Source organism: Rhododendron vialii, chromosome 2a, assembly GCF_030253575.1.
Source record: "Rhododendron vialii isolate Sample 1 chromosome 2a, ASM3025357v1".
Classification (NCBI taxonomy): domain Eukaryota; kingdom Viridiplantae; phylum Streptophyta; class Magnoliopsida; order Ericales; family Ericaceae; genus Rhododendron; species Rhododendron vialii.
The window spans coordinates 31,214,701-31,237,035 of NC_080558.1; the positions used below are offsets into that span (position 1 = coordinate 31,214,701).

General features: G+C 39.1%; 2 protein-coding genes across 6 annotated transcripts; one reads left to right on the forward strand and one right to left on the reverse strand.

Annotated features, from left to right (window-relative positions):
- Window positions 1-1,188: 1,188 nt before the first annotated feature.
- LOC131315557 (uncharacterized) lies at window positions 1,189-22,123 on the forward strand. Of its 5 annotated transcripts, none has more exons than XM_058344682.1 (10): window positions 1,189-1,597; window positions 4,375-4,418; window positions 4,658-4,775; window positions 4,865-4,991; window positions 7,051-7,673; window positions 14,769-15,072; window positions 15,160-15,412; window positions 16,699-16,863; window positions 20,548-21,006; window positions 21,600-22,123. In XM_058344682.1, the coding sequence occupies exons 1-10, from the start codon at window positions 1,423-1,425 to the stop codon at window positions 21,894-21,896; spliced, it is 2,565 nt and encodes an 854-aa protein (XP_058200665.1). In that variant the 5' UTR covers window positions 1,189-1,422; the 3' UTR covers window positions 21,897-22,123. The 5 variants fall into 5 exon arrangements, with proteins under 5 accessions (XP_058200665.1, XP_058200666.1, XP_058200667.1 ...); XM_058344683.1 differs by having other exon boundaries at window positions 1,208-1,597; window positions 16,702-16,863; XM_058344684.1 differs by having other exon boundaries at window positions 1,208-1,597; window positions 7,066-7,673.
- Window positions 16,908-19,082, reverse strand: LOC131315558 (serine/threonine-protein kinase ATM-like). Its single transcript, XM_058344687.1, has 3 exons — window positions 18,543-19,082; window positions 18,102-18,168; window positions 16,908-18,022 (listed from the first exon to the last, which is right to left on the reverse strand). The coding sequence occupies exons 1-3, from the start codon at window positions 18,692-18,694 to the stop codon at window positions 17,879-17,881; spliced, it is 363 nt and encodes a 120-aa protein (XP_058200670.1). The 5' UTR covers window positions 18,695-19,082; the 3' UTR covers window positions 16,908-17,878.
- Window positions 22,124-22,335: the final 212 nt, after the last annotated feature.

Consider the following 22,335-nt stretch of genomic DNA (forward strand, 5'->3'; position numbering starts at 1 on the left):
GTGAAGTTAATAAAACCCTAAGGTATTCCTAAAGTGCATCAACATTTTTCTATATATATTAGTCATATTTTGGACAATCATTTTTTTTTCAATTTTAAGCAAAGTAGTTATTGTCAATCTATCTTTTCTTAAACATAATACAATAGTTTCCGTTATTTACGTTGTAACAGCCAAATATTTTACACTACAAATGTGGTTCACAATTTTTTTAAACGATTTTACTTTCGTTGTTTTTAGTCACGTTTCATACCCATATTTCTCACAAGATCAAATTAATGAGATTGATGGGATGTTATTTTATAAGGTAGAGCCAGTTGAAATGATGCTACCTGATTAAGTAGAGCCACTTGAGATGGCGTTACCTTATTAGGTAGAGCTACTTCAAGTGGCGCTAGTCCACGTCATACAGCCAATGTAGCACATGGCAGAACGCCACATGGCAGAACGCCACATGGCAAATAGCGCCAATTGTAATGGCGCTACTCGGGTAGCGCTTGTTGAAGTGGCTATACCGAGTAGTTTTAAAAATAGTTTGAAAATGAGAGTATTCTGGCCAATAGTTCTAAAAAAAAATTACTTTGATAAAAATCTCTTAGAATGAAGGGCAAATTGAGTATGAGGACATATTATAAGGGTTTTTGTTATAATAAGGACATAAATATTTTTCCGTAAAGTTTAAAGGATATTCTGCCTATGATTTACAAAAAACCCCTTCCAAGGTTGACCATCGTTGACCAAGTTTGAACGGCATTGAAAGTGACTAAAATCCTAGGGTACCCTATGAAAGTGTCTAAAACCTTAGGGTACCCTATATATAAAAGTGCCTAAAACCCTAGGGTACCTTATGAAAGTGTCTAAACCGCTAAAATTCTATAATATGAAAGTGCATTCTAAAATCTTATGAAAAGTGCCTAACACCCTAGAGTACCCTATGAAAGTACCTAAAACCTTAGGATACCCTACGAAAGTGCAACAAAACCAAAAAACACGAAAAAGACATATTTTGTGTTAACCAAACAAGATGCTTGTCTTATTTAAAACAATTTAAATGAAAAAAATATTTTTATGTATTAGCCAAACAAAATCTTTCTCACATTAAAGACAATTTTATATTTTCACATATTAAAAGACTCAAATTTTTTTTTATTAATTGATTCTATACATCCCAATAAATTAGAAAATCTACATGGACAGATACTTTAGAGAGAAAGAGAGAGACAGAGAGAGAGAGGGAGGGAGGGGGGGAGAGGTGAGGGCTTTCGGTGCCGAAAGTGGAGAGAGGGCGCTTCGGATTCTTCCCGGCGCGGGGATTCTATAGGAAGCGAGCCTAGAGAGAGAGAGAGAGAGAGAGAGAGAGAGAGAAGCGTGGGAGTCGGGAGTGTGATAGATCTTGAGTTGCAGAGAGAGAGGGGAAGTGAGAGAATGAGTAGCAGAAGCGGCAATGGCGGCGGCGGGGAGCAATCAATACCAGCGGCGTCAAGCAAGATGGTCCAGAGTTTGAAGGAGATTGTTAACTGTCCTGAATCTGAGATCTACGCTATGCTCAAAGAATGTAATATGGACCCCAACGAGGCCGTTAACAGGCTTCTCTCTCAAGGTCTCCCAAGGCCTCTCTCTCTCTCTCTCTCTCTATGAATATACACTATATGCCTTTTTCGTGTTGTTTTATCTGGATGCGATTTTGATAGCTGATTATGTTTTATATTTTATGTTATGAACTCTGGTTGTTGAGAAAACTTGCTGATATTTGTGTAAACGTCTGTAGTGTTTACATTAAAAACTGATGTTTTGGATATTCATGTGGTCTATGCAGTATTGGTTTCGACAAAATGAAAAAAAAGGTTGTCTTTTTTTGTTTTTCTTTGAATTTTTTTTCTTCTCGTTTGATTACTACAATTTATCCGAAACTTGATGCAGTTTCTGATAAAGAATTAATGCTCTCTTCTATTCATGTTTGTTAAGGGTGAGAGGCGCACCGAGGCACAAATTTCTGTTCCGGCCTAGGCAATAGGCACTCGGTCATAGGCGAGGCACGGGCCTTTTTGAAGCTAGGCACACCTAGGGGAAAAAATAGGGAAAATAGCACACTCCAATACTTCAAATAGTAAACACTAAGCCAATGAATTTTAGAAATCCTACCATCAAAAGCATTCATAAAACATCCACGGAATGTCTAAAAATTGAAAATTCTTGCATATTGAAAAATTAAAACGTCAAAATCAACAGTAGACAAGTATACAACATTTGAATAAAAATTAAAGTATCCTACTTGGCAACCGATTCATCATGCAGAGAATTTACTAATTAGCCATTAACTTATTGTAAAAATAGATTATTTAGTTAAATTGCTTTTGGATAAATAAATTAAATTATTTTCTTAGTGAATAAAAAAAGAGAATAGCAGCTTATGTTGACGCTTCCGAGAGGAGAAAGAGGAGGAGGAAGGAGGGAGAGAGAGAGAGAGAGAGAGAGAGAGAGAGAGAGAGAGAGAGAGAGAGAGAGAGAGAGAGGATAACATCGGCTAAACTATGAAGGGTGACACGCTTAACCTAGCATCCTACGCTTGTTATCTAAAATGAAAGACGCGCCCCTATTTTTGCCTTGTCGGCTTTCTCGCCTATGTTGCGCTTCATTCAAGTCGCCTCCCCTGGCTCAGTCAAGGCAAGAACCCTGTGCCTTGATGCACCTGGAGGCGCACCTTTTACAACTATGGCTCGATGCCATTTTGGTTTTAGGAAAGAAAACAAATTTTTTTTTTTCCCCTCTTGTTTCAACTACAACGTATCTGTTTGCCAAAACTCGGAGTACATGTTTGTAAAGTTCACATCTTGATTATCCTCGGAAATTAATTTTTTGGGGAATGCTAAAATTTGGTTTATGTACCAAAAAAAGGATAAAATGAAAATCTTCATTCATGTGCTGCATCAGATAAGAGGCGTCCTGAGCGATAATTCTTGTTTCTATAATCCATAACTTTAGAAGTATGAATGGATCTCCTTCACATTGCTTGAATGTAAGACAATACGAGACTTAGTGATTTTTATGCTTGACTTCTTGGCAACTTGTTGTCAGAACAATTTCAACGATCTTGTTGGTAGACTTTTCAATCTGATGGCTCTGGATAAGCTATTAAAATGGAGCTATTAAGAGGGCTCTGGTAGACTTCAATGAAGGGCTAATTCTTATTTTGGAAAAGGAGGAAAATAGAATTGAAAATTCGACTTACACGAATCTGAATTACAAAAAGGAAACCATAAAACATCCACCTAATTCTTCCCCTTACTGCCTAATTCTTTCTCTCTCTCTCTCTCTCTCTCTCTCTCTCTCTCTCTCTCTCTCTCTCCAATCAACTAATCAGTCCCTCTCCTTTACGAGTGACAGCGACTAACCAATTTGTATTTTGAATGTAAGGTACCATCTATGAATGCACACCCGGGTACGATACAATAAAGGAAACTTCATGCATAGAACATGTTTTAGAAAAACTTGAGGTTATACTCACTGAAGATTTTCTTTCATGGGGTGACAACCTTGGTGGCTGCACTTAGGGCAGGCGTTTACCCATTTTCCAAACCAACCAAATCAAATTGAGCCTCAAGGTCCAATCAATTGGGGTCAGCTACATGAATCTAATGTCTCCATTGAGTTCTATTGAGGGCTTCACGCTCCACGAGATCCAAGAAACCTAGGTGTTTTTTTGACCAGCACCTTTAAGTCAATTTTGGTTTACTCTCCCCTTAGTGCTACCATAACCATAACACTGCTCTTAAGTCCTAACTACAACATAGAATGATAAAATTCTAAAGATGAATACACCTCTATTTCTTGCATTCGACACCATTTGGTGTTGCTCTTGTGAACACAGAAAGCGCAAAAGACTACCACCAACCGTGAAAAGTTTCTTATAAATCTTGTGGGCATGAAGGACTATTACACCAACACTAGGGAGCTTATTGTGTCAAACAGGGCACTTGTCGGAGTGTCTCCCCTACACCAAACCTATCTCTATGCGCTCCATGTTTCTCAACGAATTATCGGACTCCACCTTCGTAGCCCTCTCAAACCTCAACAGCAATTCCTCTTCAGGGTCGTCATTCTTGAAGTCTGGTTACTCAGGATGCATTTTCCTAACCAACTACCCAAGGCAATCGAGATTTGCTTTGTATTCTTTGGTGCTCTCATGTGATCAGATAGGCGTGTTCGTGTTTATTAGGTTGTTCTAACATTTTCGTTTCCATAACATGCAATGTCATGTTTTAAATTTTCACATTCTTGACGATTCTACTCTGAGATTGAATGCAGGTTTTTGTTTTGTCCTTGTTTGGTTTGTTGATATTTAAGCTCAATTCTGTTTTGATGTTTTCTATTGTCTAGATCCTTTCCACGAGGTGAAGAGCAAAAGAGAAAAGAAAAAAGAGGTGTGGATGTGGAAAGTGCATAATATCTGATTTCTATTGTTTGGTAGTTGAGTCTCCCTTTCCAAAACATTTCTTCATCATTTTCCAACTTATGGATTGCCCCCGCTATGAAACTGCAAAAGACTATTGAAGCTCTATTAAGCTTCAGATGTGGTGTGAGAAATCACCTTTTTTTTTGAATATCTGTTAAAAATTCACCTTGCTATCCATTTTTTAGTTATCTACTATTATTGTTTCAGAATAAGGATACAACAGAATCCTGGCCTCGTGGCGTTAGTAACAGTTCGAATCGTGTCGGTAGGGGCAGCAGTGACCGCTATACTGGACGTGGTGGCTCTGCGCAGTTCAGCTCATCTGGTATGTGGGGGTTAAATGCAATTTTAGGAAAGTTTTTTTAGTTTCATGGAACTTTTCGTTTGACCTTGGAATTGACATTCTTGTGTCAGAGTCTGGTGCTTTACATGGTAAACTTGCATACAAGAAGGAAAATGGAACACACAATTACAGTACCCCTTTGTCTGTATCATTTGGAATGACAGGACATAATTTGAATCAGCGACCTCCAGCCCAAAGGTTAGTTGTGTTAGAATCTATAATGATTGGTTCTTTTCTCAGTACATAAAACCATTGTTGCAGCAGTATGACTCTCTCCTTCCCACGTAGAGGGTACATGCATTAACGCACTCAAGTTTAGATTGGAAGGGATATCCAACATTGCACCTTTATCCTTCTTCTAAAAGTACTCATAACCAATTGTAAGGGGGTTTTGAAGAAAGAAAAGTTTGTATGCTTAACCATTTGTAAGAGGAGAGGAAGATGGGTAAAGAAGAACTAGAGAAGGAGAAGAAGAGAAGTGAAAAGGGTAAGAAAAGAAGAAGAAGAAAGAATAGAAGAACATAGAGAAGGTGGGAGGGGCTGAGAATTAATGTGGTGTGCCAGATTCTCTGATGATTCCGTACAATAATCCGTACATATTTACCTATAGTCCCGTCATAGATAGATACGAAACCAAATCCCATGAAGAGACACTATTAGATAAAGGTCTGGTGTAAATTGAAATTCTTGAATTGGATTAGACTTTTAGTTGTTGCTTTACCGTCTTCACTCTTCATCATTCTCCCTGTTGAGAAGAACTCTCACCTAAAGAGTAAAGGCAGTGATTACATGACTCAAAGCAGCAATTATGCCCTTTAAGTGACTAAGTCCTAACTAATAAATGTTTACTCAATAGGGTCTGAACAGTTTTGCGACGCACAAGATATCTCCTAGAGCACTTGAATCAGCAACATCCTGATTCACTGGAACATCATTAGTTTGACTCTTATGCTGCACTTGTATGGCAGAAGATGAGGACTTGTGTTGTAAATAAAGTAGAAGGAACGCCTACTGGTAAACTTGCTTGAGAATTGGGAGGCTGAAAGGTGCCTAGATAAGGAAACAAACCCAGTACGGAAAACAGGACGAAATCTGATATCTGAAGGTAAGATAAGTAAGTATACATTAGGTGTAATGCAACCTTACAAATATCAAGTATGCATCAGGTGCAATGATACAAAGACTATTTAAAGGTCCAGTAGCTTGAGCATGAGGTTTTGCAAAGGAGGTCTTACAATAAGGTTCAAGGAACACAAAACCATGTTTGTCTCCTTCGCCAAAATCTAGGTTCTTATGATGAACTTTAATTGGAAGTTAACTGTTTTCTTCCTTTGAAGCAATTTTGTTCCTAATGTTGGCATCTAAATCAACATGCTGTTGGGCAATTGATGTAGAAGGGAAGGTCTTTTTTTTGAACTGGAAAAAATGCCCAAAAGGCTTACAACCCCATGGAAGGGGCATCCACGGGCAATAAACCAGCCAAAACAAGGGGAGGGAGGGCATGCAAGCCAGGATGGGGATAAATTCTTCTCATGCATGGCTTTGGCCACCCAATTAGGTCATTTTAAGTGTAAACAAGGGGAGGGCATACAAGCATCAGGTGATTTTAAGTTTAAATATGATAATCTTACCTTCATGACTAAGCACACAATTATTACTAAGAGTATCTTCCTTCTTCTAGTGGATGAATTCACCGAATGTAACTGTTGGTGATGCCAAGAAGAATCATGTTTACTCAACAGATTTATGTTCTTATAGGTGTTGTTTCTCTTAGCTTTTTTGGGAGCTTTTTGGGTTTTTTGAGTTGTCTTTATTCAATTTTTTTTTTGTGTTTGTTAGTCTTGTGTCAAACTTTTGTGGATTATTGGTTCGTCTTGTCGAGACGAATCGGAAAAGTAAAAAATTATGACTTTTACCCAAATCTTTTTTGTAATAAAAAAGCCTGGACTGGGTTTTTAAAAAAAATATTTGGGTAAAAGAATAAATATTTTTTACTTTTCTGATTCCTCTCGTCAAGACGAATCATTAATCCACAAGTTTTGGCGCAAAAGTCAAAACTAATTAAGATAGATTTTTTTTGAATAAGTACAAAACGACCAAAAAACTAAGCAGAACAAGCACATAATCTTTTCAGCAAATTGTATTTTGTCTCTTTTCCAAATCCATGCTTGTCTACTGATGGGATCAATGTATTTGCCATTCTTGTCTTCAAGATGCTTATTTTCTTCTCTTGCATATATGTGGGCTCTCAATGCAGTGATCCTGCCGCTAGGGAAAATAAAGCGACAACTATAGGCACTGTTAATGGTGCTTTATCATCCTCACAGCCTCCTGGATATCATGCTGCCTGGTCTGGAGTTCCTGGTCAAGTATCAATGGCGGACATTGTTAAGATGGGTAGGTCACATTACAAGGCCTCCAGTGGAGCAAACCCATCCCAGTACGGGGTCAATCAACACCATGTTCAGACATCTCGATCCTCTGAGGATAATGTATCTAAGGTGTTGGAGTTGAACCATGAGCTAGTAGTTGGCACAGGCCTTCATGTTTCTTCCAATGATGACTGGCCATTAGTGGAGCAGCCACTAGCTGTTCGTGTGCCTCCTGTCTTAGAGCAACCTGTGGCTTCTGATCTGCATGTAGATGCATCTAACTTTTCCCCTGATATTACTAAACAGCATCCACAATCTCCAAAAGATGAGTTTCGGGAACCGGAAGATGAAGCTATTGAAAGTATTAATACTTACTGTGCGGGTTCTGCTTCTGCTGCCACTCACAAGATGCTGGAGGACAATCCCAGCGGTGATTTCCTTTTTAGTGGCATGTATGAAAACATGGCTTCCTACCAGACACATAGGAGTGGTTTTGAACACCAGGAAGGTAAGTTACTTTGTATTTCAGTTTCTGGCCTCTGGTTTATTTTTCTGAATCTTTCTGGTTTAGTTCCCTTTTTTAGATAACTCAACTGACCACTGCACTGGAAATTAGTGTGTATAGCAGATAACTTCAATTTCTAAATGTCCTAAAGTTTCTCCGATGTCACACAGAGTCACGAACATTAATTTGAAGATGACATCACGATAAACATTGCATGTGAACTCATAGTTTGAAAATAGGTTTAGCCATTTAGGACTCATTGAGAACGCGTATAAGTGATGCTGGATTAATGGTGGTTGTGTAGAATGTTGTGTTCGATCTTTAGCTTTTGCTTTATATGTTTCTGTATGACGTTAAGTTGGGTTTTTTAATAGACAATTTTCGTGCCTGCTGTAAATTAGTGAGGAAATGGAAACATGGATTTAAATCACAATCTTGTTAATTCTCACTATGGCATATCTTTCGTGCTGCCATAGGAAGCTAGGATTTTATGGCAAGTTGCAAATCACGTGTTCGGTTTCTGGGGTTCTGAAAGAAATAGTGAAGAGGGAAAATCTAGGAAATTGTCCAATTTGCTTGGGTCCATTGTACTTTGATATTTCAGTGGGATCTAAATGAAGCTAATTTGATTAAATGGCTCTACTCCAATCACAGCTGAGTGATTACGTGAATTATTTTGGTTTTGGCTTTCGTTGCAATATTAATTAACGGAACCTTGTGAATGTCATTGCCGCCCACTGAATATGTCATTGACTGAAAGGAACAAAATGTCTCTATCTTATCAGAGTGAGGGTCATGTTGATAATTTTGGCCTATGTTAAATGGACTCCGTTATGGGTGTGGGACATGGGTATGTGTCTAAGCGTCATGTTTATATAATTTCCATCTCAAGGACACGGGGATATGCCAAAGTAGTCACGTTGCGCACTATATTTCTGTTATTTTCTCGGTAAATAGTTTTTTTGAAGTTTCTTAGGGCAATTCCTGTATATTTTAGGAGTTCCATGCATAGTTCATGGTGATGTAGGACAGTTGCAGGATTTTAGGGAAACATAGAAGTTGGGTTTTGGGGCTGTGATTAGGGGATGTTCTAGTGCTAATTCAGGTTGTTTAGGCCTGTGAATAGTAATCTGTGAAGAGTAGCAAAGCTGATAATAACAGAAAACAAGAATAAAAGAAGAATAGAAAAAGATAGGTCTAGGAATCACACCTGGACTTTGATTGCATCACACAATCCATCAAAGAGGCTGTAAAGCTCTGAACTTTCTGTAATATTAATCTCCCTATATTATTGAAGCATAACATCTTTATAGTTAGGCTAGAGACTTCCTAATTTAAATAAGGAAACTACTAGACTTTTGACTTCCAAAATCAACCTAAACCTGGATAAGACATAAAGAAATACCAAATAAGTAACTTGACCCACAAAACGACCCATGGGCAACACCTACAGCCCATATCCATCAAATCCCGAAATTGCCAAAATACCCGCCTAAAAAAAAACTGACCCAGCAACATACTTATCCTAATTAGACATAAATCTACTAAGACCAGAAACATAATCATTCATTGTTACAATCGCTCCCACATGAGCGTGGCTAGAAACAATTTCCAAACATGAGTGCTTCCTTAATCTTATTTTTTCTGGCTCCCCTTATCTAAGAAGCACGGATACGGATGCGATAAGATACGGATACGTGATTTTTCCAAAAAGTAAGATACGATACGTTGGGGATACGTTGAATATAAAAGTAAATAAAAATAAAAGTCCATTGACGATTAAAGTTATCCATTACAGAAGTTCACCATTCCCCCAACATCACTCAATTTCTCAAATTTTGTACCATAACTCCAAAGAGGATTTACTTGTATCCCCTTCATTAGTTTGTGAAGATGAGCAAACAGAGCTACTACTAGTACCAGTAGAAGCAGAATCCATTTGGATTCTATACACTGTTATAAAAAATAAAAAAATCAGACAACAATAGTATCTAATATCTATATAGCGTTATATATGAGTCCCCTTCCTATAAGGACGACCTTAACTTGCTAAAATGCAGACCTCCCCTTGATGCAACCAAAGATACCCATAGATAATGTAGAGAGAGAAACTCCCAAATGGGATACAAAAGAGACTAGCTCTTGATAATATTTGTTCAAAATGATAAAAAGTTGCAAAAGAAAGGACTCCAACACCTATACATATACTCAATACAAAAAGACATAAATACCCTTATGTAGTATGTAGTAAGGGTATTTATGTCTTTTTATCATCAACGCATAGCCTTCTTCTTCGTCATTATCGCCTCCAATTTCTTCACATATTTCTTCGTCATAAACGGGAATATCATCCTCACAACCTTGTTCCGTAACCTCCTCAATGAAAAGTGCCTTGTTACGACCTCCGGAAGTCTTACGACAATCCGAAGACTTGTGATCCGGTTCCCCACACTTGAAGCAATTGAAACCCCCACTTTGGAATTGATTTCGAGCCCCCGAAGCACCGGATTGTGACTGATTTTGAGCGGGTGTTGAAGCTTTATCCGCTCGGTTTTGAGTACCAACTCCGGAAGAAGCACCTTGGCCACCACTAGAGAAAGAACCACCTCTAGCATAAGAGTTAAAGGGCTGCCTGGACTTGGAACCGCCTTGAGATTGTTGCCCGGATCTTGAAAACTTCCTCTTTTCTTGCTTTTCGGCCACCAAGGCCCGATTGTAAGCTTCCGAAACCGTCCACAAAGTTTGCATAGCGAGGGCATCTTGGATTGTGATTGTCAACCCACTTATGTACCTTGCAACCATTTGATCTTCACTTTCAGTCAAACCAACTCTAGCAACAAGTTGATGGAAAGCCTCCGTGTACTCATCAACACTTCCAACTTGTTTGAGATTATGCAAATTCTTGTAGAGATTTTGCATATAGTTGAAAGGCAAGAATTGTTCATTGAGTTTCTTCTTCATTTTCTCCCATTCTCTAATCTTTCCCTTTCCTTTTCGTAGCCTAGTTCCTTGCAATTACTCCCGCCAAGCGGAAGCTCTTCCTTTGAGGCGGATAGCCACTAACTTCACCTTCTTCTCCTCGGAGACGTTTCCATAATCAAACACTCTTTCAACCGTATTAATCCAATCAACAAACTCATCCGGGTTAAGACTTCCATTGAACTCGGGAAGTTCAATCTTGATGTTCTTCTCCCACCTATAAGGAGAGTGAGTGGAAGGTGGCCTACGCCAATTCGGATCACCATAAGGATTGTCAAAGTGACTTTGAGAGTCCTCGGACCCTCCACTACCCGCACGTGACACTTGCAAGCCTTGCACCATCGCCGTTAGGGTAGCAACTTGTTGTCTCAACTCTTGAATTTCATGGTTTTGGTTGCCAAACTCATTCTCTTCACCATTGTTCACCACAAAGCCTCTACCTCTACCTCCTCTTCTACCTCTAGCCCGATAAGCCATTATAACACCACAATCAACTTCAAACAAGTCAATCAACCCCAAATAATGAAAACCCAGTCAACTCAGCCACCAATTTCAACAGAACAATCCCAAAAACACTTAATCAACAGTAATCATACTCCAATCGACAACTACGGAGCAATCTAGCAACAACCCAGCAAAGAAAATAAGGATTCGACACTTACCCACCAAAGATTTGGTCCAAAATCAGCAAAAATGGGTTGAAATCAGTCCGAAAACCCTCAAAACCCACAGATCTAACTTGAAATCACTGTAGCAGGCTTGAAATCACTGTAGCGACTCCGAAATCACTGTAGCAGCTCCAAAATGGTCCGAAACCTATGATGCATGGACAAGGACACCGGGACACGGGAATTCTAAAAAAATGGGGACACGGACAAGGCGGGGGACACGCCACGTGTATATTTATTTATATATATAAATAAATAAATAATTATAGTTTAACACCTAGAAATTTAAAAAAAATTATAATTTGGCCCAATTTTTTTTTTAAAAATTACAGTTTGACCCCAGTTTTTTCAAAAATTACAGTTTGGCCCCCCAAAATTTTAAAAAAATTGCAGTTTGGCCCCTGTCGTGTCCCCATCGGTGTCCCCGGCATGTCCCCAGCGGTGTCCAGCCGTGTCCCCCTCAAAATTTAATATTAAAATATGGGACACGCCACGTGGCGTGGCCCGTACGTATCTCCGAGGTGTCCCGCCGTGTCCCCGTGTCCTGACACTGCAATTCTTCGACGTCTAGAGGTGTCGGTGCTTCATAGTCCGAAACAGGCAGATCTGGGTTTGAAACTTTGATTTGAGTTCTGAAATGACAGATTCAAACTCGAACAAGGCTGGGTCTTGCTCGAAATGCTCTGAATCGAGCTTGAACAGTCCCGAAATGGCTGATTTGGGTTGGATAGATCTGAGGATTTGGAGTGATTTGGGGGCTTCGGCGAGATTTTCGACGCCGTTTTAGGTTTCCGGCAAGGTTTTCCGGCGAGGTTCAGGTTTCCGGTGACGTCTCCGACAAGATGAACAGTGGGGATCGAGCCTAAAAGCTCTGATACCAAATGATGCAACCAAAGATACCCATAGATAATGTAGAGAGAGACTCCCAAATGGGATACAAAATAGAGTAGCTCTTGATAATATTTGTTCAAAATGATAAAAAGTTGCAAAAGAAAGGACTCCAACACCTATATATGGACTCAATACAAAAAGACATAAATACCCTTATTACATACATCACCCCTTTCCCGATCAAATTTTGACGATCCGAGCTGTTCAATGTGTTCAGAACGTGTTTTTAAGGGTATCTGCTAGAAATCGGCAAAAAAAAGATCGGGAAGGGCTTGATCCATGCAGTTTTTCATAAAACAGTTTCTGTCAATATTAATGAAAAACTGCTCAGATCAAGCCCTTCCTGGTCATTTTTTTGCCGATTTCTCGCGGATACCTTTAAAATCACATTCTAAACACATTGAATGGCTCGGATCATCAAAATTTGTTCGGAAAAGGGGAGGTCCGCATTTTAGCAAGTTAAGGTGGTCCTTATAGGAAGTTGTGTGTGTGTGTGTGTGTGTGTATATGTATGTATATGCTACACAACAAGAGAGAGATGAGAGAGAGAAGTGAGACTTATTGCTCTGTATCTAAATGCTGATAGAAACTGATTGCACGGATCAAGCCCTTCTCATTCATTTTTTTTTTTTGCTGATTTTTCGCGAGTACCCTTGAAAACATGTTCTGAAAACATTGAACGGCTCAGATCATCAAAATTTGATCAAAAAAGGAGAGTTCCGCATTTTAGCAAGTTAATGTGGTCCTTATAGGGGGAGGACTCTCTCTCCCTCTCTCTCTCTCTCTCTCTCTATATATATATATATATATATATATATATATATATATGCAGTCATTTTCAAATAAGGTGGTCCTTATTTTAGTTAAAATAAGGACTTCTCCATTTCTCCCATTTTCCGTTTGAATTTTGATGATCCAAGCCGCTCAATGTGTTCAGAACGTGATTTTAAGGGTATCCGCGACGAATCGGAAAAAAAGAAGACCGGGAAGGTCTTCATCCGAGCAGTTTTAATTTAAACCGTTTGATAAAAAATAAACAAAAGCTGCTCGGATGAAGCCCTTCCCGATCTTTTTTTTTGCTGATTTCTCGCGTGTACCTTTAAAATCACGCTCTGAACACATTGAGCGGCTCGGATCATAGAAATTCGATCGGGAAAGGGAGGTCCTTATTTTATTAAGTTAAGGTGGTCCTTAGGAGAAGGGGACTTCGTATGTATGTATGTATGTATGTATGCATACTGTAGTAACTACACAACGAGAGAGAGAAGAGAGCTTACAGGTCGAGATTGCTAGATGAGAGACGACAGAGATCGATCGCTTTGTTTCTTCTCCCTTTTCGTTTTGGCCTTTCTCGTCGGTAAGGAAAAATAAAGGATATATAGCCCTAATTACAGTTCAAACCCATATGCTTTAAGTAATAACAAATTTACCCCCTCGCGTATCCGAAACGTATTCCGGCGTATCCGAAACATATCCGAGCATATCCAAAACGTATCGGGATACCAAAAAATAATTTAAAAAACAGGATACTTTAAAAACCGTATGGTCCAATACGGGTATGGTACGTGATACGGAGGCCAAAATAGAGTATTCGTGCTTCATAGCTCCTGATGGACCGCATCACACGTCAATTCGAAACAAAGTACACATGCTAGGTTAATGTTGCTAAAAATGTGGGACGCTGATCCCATACCCTTACCCGAGTGTCAAGTTTCCGACATGGGTATGCAAAATTATGAAAATAGTGGGAACTACGCTATCATGTTTTGCTTCCTCTGAGAGGTGGTAGCTCACCTCTATCCTGTAATAATCCAATAATTCTAATCTAAGAGAAATGCTTATATTCATTTTTTAATCACTGATCTGGGTCAGTTGAGGAACTTAGAAAATCTTGAGATAAAAGTGGAGGGAATTCTGTAAAATATGCATAGTAGCTTTTGACGTCCATTTTATTTCTTAATTATCTGTCTAGAAAGATATTGGATTCTAATTTCTGTTGCACTGCGGGAACTGAATTCTGCTCCCCATATCCACCTCCACCCCCTTTTGTTTCCATTTGGTGGGTAGAGGATTATAAGTCAGAACTTGGGCACATGCAATTACATTGGAAGAGAAAGACATGAATCGAAATAGATCAGTAGTTCCTTTATTTGAAGCGCGTTTTTGTTTCGTTTTCTCAAGCTTTTCCCCATCTTTATGATTGGTAGGTTGTTTTTGAAATTCATCGCAAGTCAGTCGGGCTACTGGTTTCCTTGCTGGTTGCCTGGCCTAGGCTTGGCATATTTACGTGACATTTCTGTCACCTATCTCCCCATTCCGTCCAAAGAAATCTTCGATCCTTGTACGAGAAATTGTTTGCAAGAGTAACTTATTTTTGAGTGTTACGGTTCACTGGTGGTATGGAAGCACATATGATGGCATTTTCTAACTTATCGGAAACAAAGTCAAAAGTTTGCTTAGCATTTTCTTGTCTTTTGGATCAGGAAAGCTTTTTTTTTTTTAGCTTCAATTGAATTGGGGTAAAACGTAAAGTTGTTTATCCCATATGAATTCTTTTCAGCCGAAGATGTTGGTGCCTTAGTATCAATGGTGATGTCGAACTTGCACCAACTAAGTGTACATGAGGTCAGGGGCGCACCGCCCGAAGAAGACAACCCTCCACCTCCCCCTCCACCTCCTGTAATAATTCCCAGTCACTTGCAAGTCCAGACTGCAGACTGCTCGCACTTGAGCTTTGGAAGTTTTGGATCTGGTATAGGTGGTTCTGCTTTTTCCAGGCCATTTTCATCTAGGCCCTTGCAAAGTAACATGGAAGAGTCATCTGCAGATGCAGATGCTTCATCAGTTGGGCACCCAGATACAAGGTACCCATCTTTCAGAGTTAGTGGTCCCATTATTTTATTCATTGGTTGTTATCTGCAGATTATCTCAGGAAAGCTTTTTCTCTGCAGAAATCCTGAGTACCACATTGACGAGTCTCTCAGAGCTGCCTCAGATGGAAATTTAGTTCATAGGACTGGAGCAACTGCTGGGAGGTCTGATTCACTTTCCTCTTCACCGCCCGAAGTGTTGAAACAAGAGAACACTGAGGCACCACATGAAAATCAATACTCTTTCCAGTCCTCTACGTCTAGTTATAACTTCGAAAATGGCCAACAGTTGAGTTCTCAAATGCGGAATCTAGCTCCCTTCTCAAGTGTAATGGTAATATATGATTGTTTCTGGTTTCGTTGCAATTTAGTAAATTATTTTTTTACCTCTTTATGTTTAGTGGATTCAGGCTCCGTTTGTTTGGATGTTGAATGTTTTTGGGTAAAATGTTTTAACCCATTTTCCATTGTTTTGCTAGAAAAAAGAAGGGGGGAAAATATTTTGAAGGTAAAACATTTTACACCGACAGGGTAAAAATGTTTTCCTCTAATTTTGGCCGTAAGTCATTTTTGCATTTCACTCCCGATGATCCTACATTTTCCAAAACCGTGTATTCCATTCCCTTTTTCTCCCAAATCATATTAGATCCAAAACGAGAGAGGAGGAGGAGAGAGAGCTTACTTGATTAAAATATTTTAGAACCTACAATGTGCCATTATTTTGGAAAATATTTTTCATGTGCCAACCAAACACCTGAAAATAAAAGTTTAAAGTTCATTTTCTGAAAAAACATTTGCATGAAAAATATTTTACATCGAAACAAATGGAGCCTCAGTGTTTGTATTGTCCGTACATTGATACCATCATGCTACTGTATGTACATGTCCCTGGTTTGAGCTATTTTTGCTTTGCTTCTCTTCTGGCATTAGATGTAACTAATATTTCGGGACGTTATGCATCTTTTGTAGGTGCTCGTCTCCTCGACACTGGTTTTTAGTTCTTGGCCTTGTCAAGATTGGATATTCCATATGTGATGTAATGGAAATAGTGTGATTCATTTGGGTTTTATTGTGTTCACAATTTTGGCTTTATTCAAGCCTTTTCTGGTGCAAAAGGTTTGTGATTTGGGAGAAAGGGATCAAAGTTTGTGTCTGGATTAGGACGGTGTGAGGACATAAAAATCCTTTTTCGGTCCAAAAGTTTTGTGATTTAGGAGAAAGAGATCAACATTTTTTGGTGTCCCAATTGATATTTGCCATCTAAGCATGGTCTATCGTTGTACTAATGTTTGCTTTGGCTTTTAGGCGTCGAAAGTATCTGAAAGGATTTCCAACCGTAGGATAAAAGACGCGGAACTAAGCAAGTAAAACTGCTGCTTGACAGCTAAAGTGATAATTGGGGTCTATGATATCGCAGTTTGTTTAAATGTTTTTGTTCTGATGTGCAATGTTGGTTTATGGTTTTGGATAAATTTGTATGAAGTGATTCTATGTTTTCTTTCCATTCGTTTGCCCCTCTAACTTTGGAACACTGAAAGAGGCTTTGCTTTCTATGAGTGCTCTAGAATACTTATTTTCTTAGTCAGCCCCTCATTTCACATTGGTTTTTTGGGTTAACAGCAGGCATATACAAACACATTACCAAGCTCTTTATTGGCAGCGAGTGGTCAGCCTGTAAGAGAGTCTGATCTTCAGTACTCACCCTTTCCCACAACACACACAATGCCTACAAAGTACGGCAATGCAGTGTCTTCCATCAGCAGTTCGACCATTTCCATCCCAGAGGTATCCACTTGTACTAACTTCTGTGAATTCCCCTAGGAGTTATAGCTGTTACAGATTGTTTGGCTAATTATTGTATCGTACTCCATTGTTTAGCTCATTCTTGAACTATAATTAACTTCTGATTTCCAGCTTCAGATTTAAAAAGTAATGCTCACTTAGTATTCTAATTTCTTTCTTTCTTTTTCTCCCCTATCCAAACGAAGAAGAGCTCTCACTTCCATCACATCAAACTTTCTGTTGTCTACTAGCACCACGACCCCTTCCTGCTGCGCTCTCTTGTCCAACTACAAAGCCATCCACCTCACTGGAATCAGCCACTGTTGTGACTCCACTACCATCTCTCTTTCTCTCTCAGCACCCGAAACCTACTTAGACATCCGAGGGATTGGTAGAATAAATTGCCTGTTCATTCTATATGTACACAAGTGATGTTTAAAACTTTTTGAAATTGGCTATGAACTTAAGATGATTTATCTCGTATATGACTTGCTGATCCTAAGACTAATGCCTTGTTTGGATGACATTTTGAAAAAAAAATTCCAACTAAAAAAACACTCATTACCCCTACCTCCTATCATTACTCTCATTCTCTCTCCTCTCTCCAATCATTATTCTCCTTTCTCTCTCTATTTCTCTCAACTCATTACCCCTATTTTCAAATAAAAAGATGAATTTAGAATAGAATCAATAGATATATCTAACTTATCATAATTTGTATTTGTGGTGTATTATGTTATCCTCATTGAGGCCTACAAACCAAATTGCAGAAATGCATAAGATACCACGGTCTAACTATCACCTCCCAAACTAATATATGAGCCTCTGAGGCCTATCCACTCATTGCCAATTGACTTTTAGTTGGACACTATACCATAAACTGCTTTCATTTTTTGTTCAGTATCAGACTACCAGTAGGTAACATGTCTAATTTTGGTTAATAGGAAGAAAAAATCTTGATTATGTAGAGTGCTACTCCATAAAGCCATTTACTAAACAAGCTGGAAGCAACAAGAAATTACAAAACTAGGATCAAAAGGTGATGGTCCGGCAAAATGGAGAATGAAGACACACAGGAAATTAAAACCTGAAGCTTAATTATCATTGAATAGATGTATTCAGTGCTCTCCTTGCTTGCATGAGTAATGGACAACACAAGCTCCTGACAGAAAAAAAATCCATGAACAGTTGAGTTCCATGTACTGCTACTCGAAACAAAAGGAAAATGCAACAATTATCACCTGTTTTGAATCTCTCAATGTGGAGTGAAATTCTCTGAAGTACCCCTCTTGCAATGCCCTCAAACAACTGACGTTCCAAAAGATAAGAGGATAGTGTTTGAGTGTATATGAGAAAATTGTAGAGTGTAGATATCATAAGTGGGCAGAAAACATATCAATCTCTGTATTTGTATGAAAAGCCACTTGCAATACCATTCTTGCTCAAGCCTGGTGTAAGAGTGAGAAAGACTAAGGCCAATGTGTAGAACCAATTAACCACAAAACCATCAGATGGAAGTAAACTACAAAACAGAGTTTTACAACAAGTTTGACTTGGCGTAAGGGCTAGCCGTAACAAGTTATCAACATCTAGAATCATATGTTTTCCATGTTTTATTTAACTTTACTGTTCCAATCAACTGAGGTCGGAAAGTCAAACCAAAATCAGTTAATCCTTGATACCTGTACAAATGTTCTTGGAAATGCCCTCTTGTAGGGTCTTGACTCAAACGGGAAGGGCTATCTCCCATGGACAGCAAAGAGAAATCCCAATTTCCGGCTCGCCAAGCAGCCTCATACTGGAAAGACGTTATCAAGAAACTCAGTGGCAACATCAATGATAACGATCAACAAGCACCAGAAAATAGCAATTAAAAAAGACAATAACTACATACATAGACCCAAAAACAGCGAAAGGAACATTGTAAATCATGTTATCCTTCATATGCTTCAGAGAATTCCAAGTCCTGCTCAAACTGGCCTTTACGAGAAGTCAAACCTTGGCAGTATAGGTCCAACATATGAGTGCAACCCATTTGCTGCAAAGATCTAATCAGCCCTTTGTATGGTTTCCTTTGTCTCATCTCATCTTCTGTATTCGAAAAGGAAAGAGGGAAACGCTCATGAGACTTTTGTCTGGAAGAGCCTTCCCTTTGAATCTCTGCCTCAGATGTGACTTGCAAGTCATAGTACTCCAGTGCTTTGCTGCAATTTCTCTCATGTTCAAGGTAACAATTTGCGACCTATTTTTTCTTTCCACTCATTACCCAAAAATCAAACTCAAAAATTTTCAAACTATCATCCAAACAAGGCATAAGATTTGTTAGAAAAATCTATTTTGTCTTCTTTAGTAGGTGAAATATTGGGATTCTGTCTATGACTGCACTCTGGGAGATTTTGATAATTTAGCACAAGCTTTATGGAGTAGAAATGACAGAATAAATTAAGCGCTGCAATAAGGGGCAGTCGCTTTTATCAGTTATGCAGGTGATGGCTACCTGTCATAAATGGCAGTTAAGTGTAGGGGAGGTCGCTGCCAGTGGTTAGGCTTTAGGCAAGGGGCTCTAGCTAACTGAAAGCAAAATCTCAGTGACATCAGTGCAAAGTAGCGAGAACGCAGACCTCTGGGTGGGTTCTAGTGAATCAACATCATAATGATGGTCAAGATGCCACTACAGCTTTCTATCTATGGACACCAGTCTAGTTAATGGATCCTCGTTTGTATAATGATGGTCAGCTAGGGGCCTATTTTCTTGACTTCTCTCGACTTCTCTTGGGCATTCGATGTAATAGAATGACGATACTTTCATTTTTTCATGACTGTTTAAGAGCTGCTTAGATGCCTCAAGTAGTGGAATAAGAAAAGGTCCTGTCAGGAGAACAATATTGGTTGAGCTTAACATAGGACTAAATTCATTCTGCCATGTTCTGCTTTGAGATTTCTACGGAGTTGTTTTATTTTGTGGTAGCTTGCATATGTCAGATAGGCTGAAGCAGCTATTCCATCACATTATAGGGAAAGAAAGTGGAGTTATTTCATCTTTAAGTTTCCCCAAATGCCCAAATCCATGTTCTGTAACTTATGAATGCATGGAGATTTTCTTTTTCATAACCAAATGAAAAAATTGAACTTCGTTTCCTAAATGAGTCGGTTTGGTTGAATTTTGTATGCCATGTGGCAAATGAAGCATGACAAAAGGAACTTCGTTTCCTAAATGAGTCGGTTAGGTTGAATTTTGTATACCATGTGGCAAATGAAATATGACAAAAGGAAGCTCAATGTCTTCGCATAAAACATCAGAACAAAAAATCCTCGGCGAATGTTGGTGACATATTCTCCCTCAAACTGCTTATTCTTCTAATTATGCTAGTATTACATTCAAGCAAGGAACAATATTTCATTTCGTTTCCATTGAAATGGCTGAAACGTTTCTATTTGCTGGGAGACTGAAACAATAAACTTTAGCAGAAGCTTGGAATTGTATCATGGTACGGAGCATATCAAAACATTAGTGGTTTCAACACTTGTTAGAAATATCACTTTCCATCATGTTTCCAGCTGATTTTCTTATTATTTCCCGAGTTGTTACTGAGATGTTATCTTTTCCTATATAAGCGAAACAACTCACAGAAACGAAGTTTCGATACTTGCATATAATTAGTTTTTTTGTTGTTGTTACACATGCAGGCTTTGAAGACCAGTGGTATTTTTTCAACTCAACCAACTGCACAGACCCTGACCAGAAGTAACATTGGCACTGGACCTGCTCTTCCCCAGCATCTAGCTGTGCACCCATATTCTCAATCTACAGTTCCTTTGGGGCCGTTTGCTAACATGATTGGCTACCCTTTCTTACCTCAGAGCTATACATATATGCCATCTGCTTTTCAGCAAGCGTTTGCTGGTAATAGTGCATACCACCAATCTCTGGCAGCAGTTCTCCCGCAATATAAGAATGTATCTGTTGGCAACTTGCCTCAATCTGCTGCTATTGCTTCTGGGTATGGTGGCTTTGGTAGTTCAACCAGCATTCCCGGAAACTTCTTGATGAACACATCCACTTCCTCCGGTCCCACAACTATAAGCTATGACGACCTAATGGCCTCTCAGTACAAGGACAGCAATCATTTAATCTCGCTTCAGCAGGTAGCCACATTAAACAAACAGAATTACTACCAAAGAATCAAAATCTGGGTGCCTCTTATTCTTTCTTTAACCCAAATGTGTTAGTGTGCGTGCTGCCTGTGCCTTTGAAAGTAAATTGCTAATGGATAAGGATTGTAGTCGCTCGTCTTGGTAACTAAAAGCACAAACGCAGCTAAGGTGTTATGTTTTCTTTATCTAATTGGACAAAATTCGGACAGTCTGGAGACGTACTTGCCCATCACTTTAAATCTTTCAAATTCTAATCCCAAGACTTCCAACTTTTTTTTCTAAAATATTTATTTCTGTTCACAGTAAATTCTCTACTATGTGAATGTGACACTCTTGGTATTGTGAGATTTGTATCTCTAACTTGTTATGAAGTAAAGTACTTGGAGTTTTTATTATATTTGAAGATGCTGGGAATAAATTTTGCATTCCTTGCCATTTCCTTGCCGTATTGTCTTCATTCTCGTGGACATGTATCTGTATCTCAAGTCCTTATCCTTGCTTCATAGGCAATAAAGTTATTCCTCCCTTGTTTATATGCTCGAACCAAGTCTTTAATGTCTTTCTTTTCCCTTTGGTTTGGTCAGAATGAAAACTCACCCATGTGGGTCCATGGAGCCGGCTCCAGAACATTGTCGCCTGTTCCATCCAGCACCTATTACAGCTATCAGGGACAGAGTCAACAGCAGCCTCCTTCTGGATACCGCCACACTCAGCAGCCTTCCCAGAATTACGCAGGTCTTGGGTACCCAAATTTCTACCACTCTCAGACCGGGATGTCGCTTGAACATCAGCAGCAGCAAAACCCTAGGGATGTCCACCTTGCCAGCTCTCAAGCCCAAGTCTCTAAGCAGTCCCAGCAGTTATGGCAAAATAGCTACTAATCTTTTTAGTATCCTCTTGGTTTTTCAGGGTCTTGTAAGTTTGAAAGCAGCCGGTGGAATAGTTTGTACTTCTAATGTTTAACAGCTGCTGCCCTGTGCCTTGTAGGTTGTACTTTTACGTGTTTATTAACATAGAAACGATTGTGCTAATTTGGGGATTTCTGAACGTTTTTCTAATATTGTTATTTTACTTATTTTCGATTATAGGCTGAATCTATATTCTGTCCCTTGCCTGAGTTTGAGTAAAACTCTCATTGGTGTTTTTGTGGTTGCCTGTAAATTTTATATTTTTTCTACAACAACATAACATAACCCATCTAGTCCCCAATCATTGGGGGTATGGGCGGGGATGATTGGAGACATGCCTAAACTTTGGCAACATATGCACAAAGTGGCTGCTCTCAGAATACCACTGAAACAGTGGCCTCTTTAAACCTCC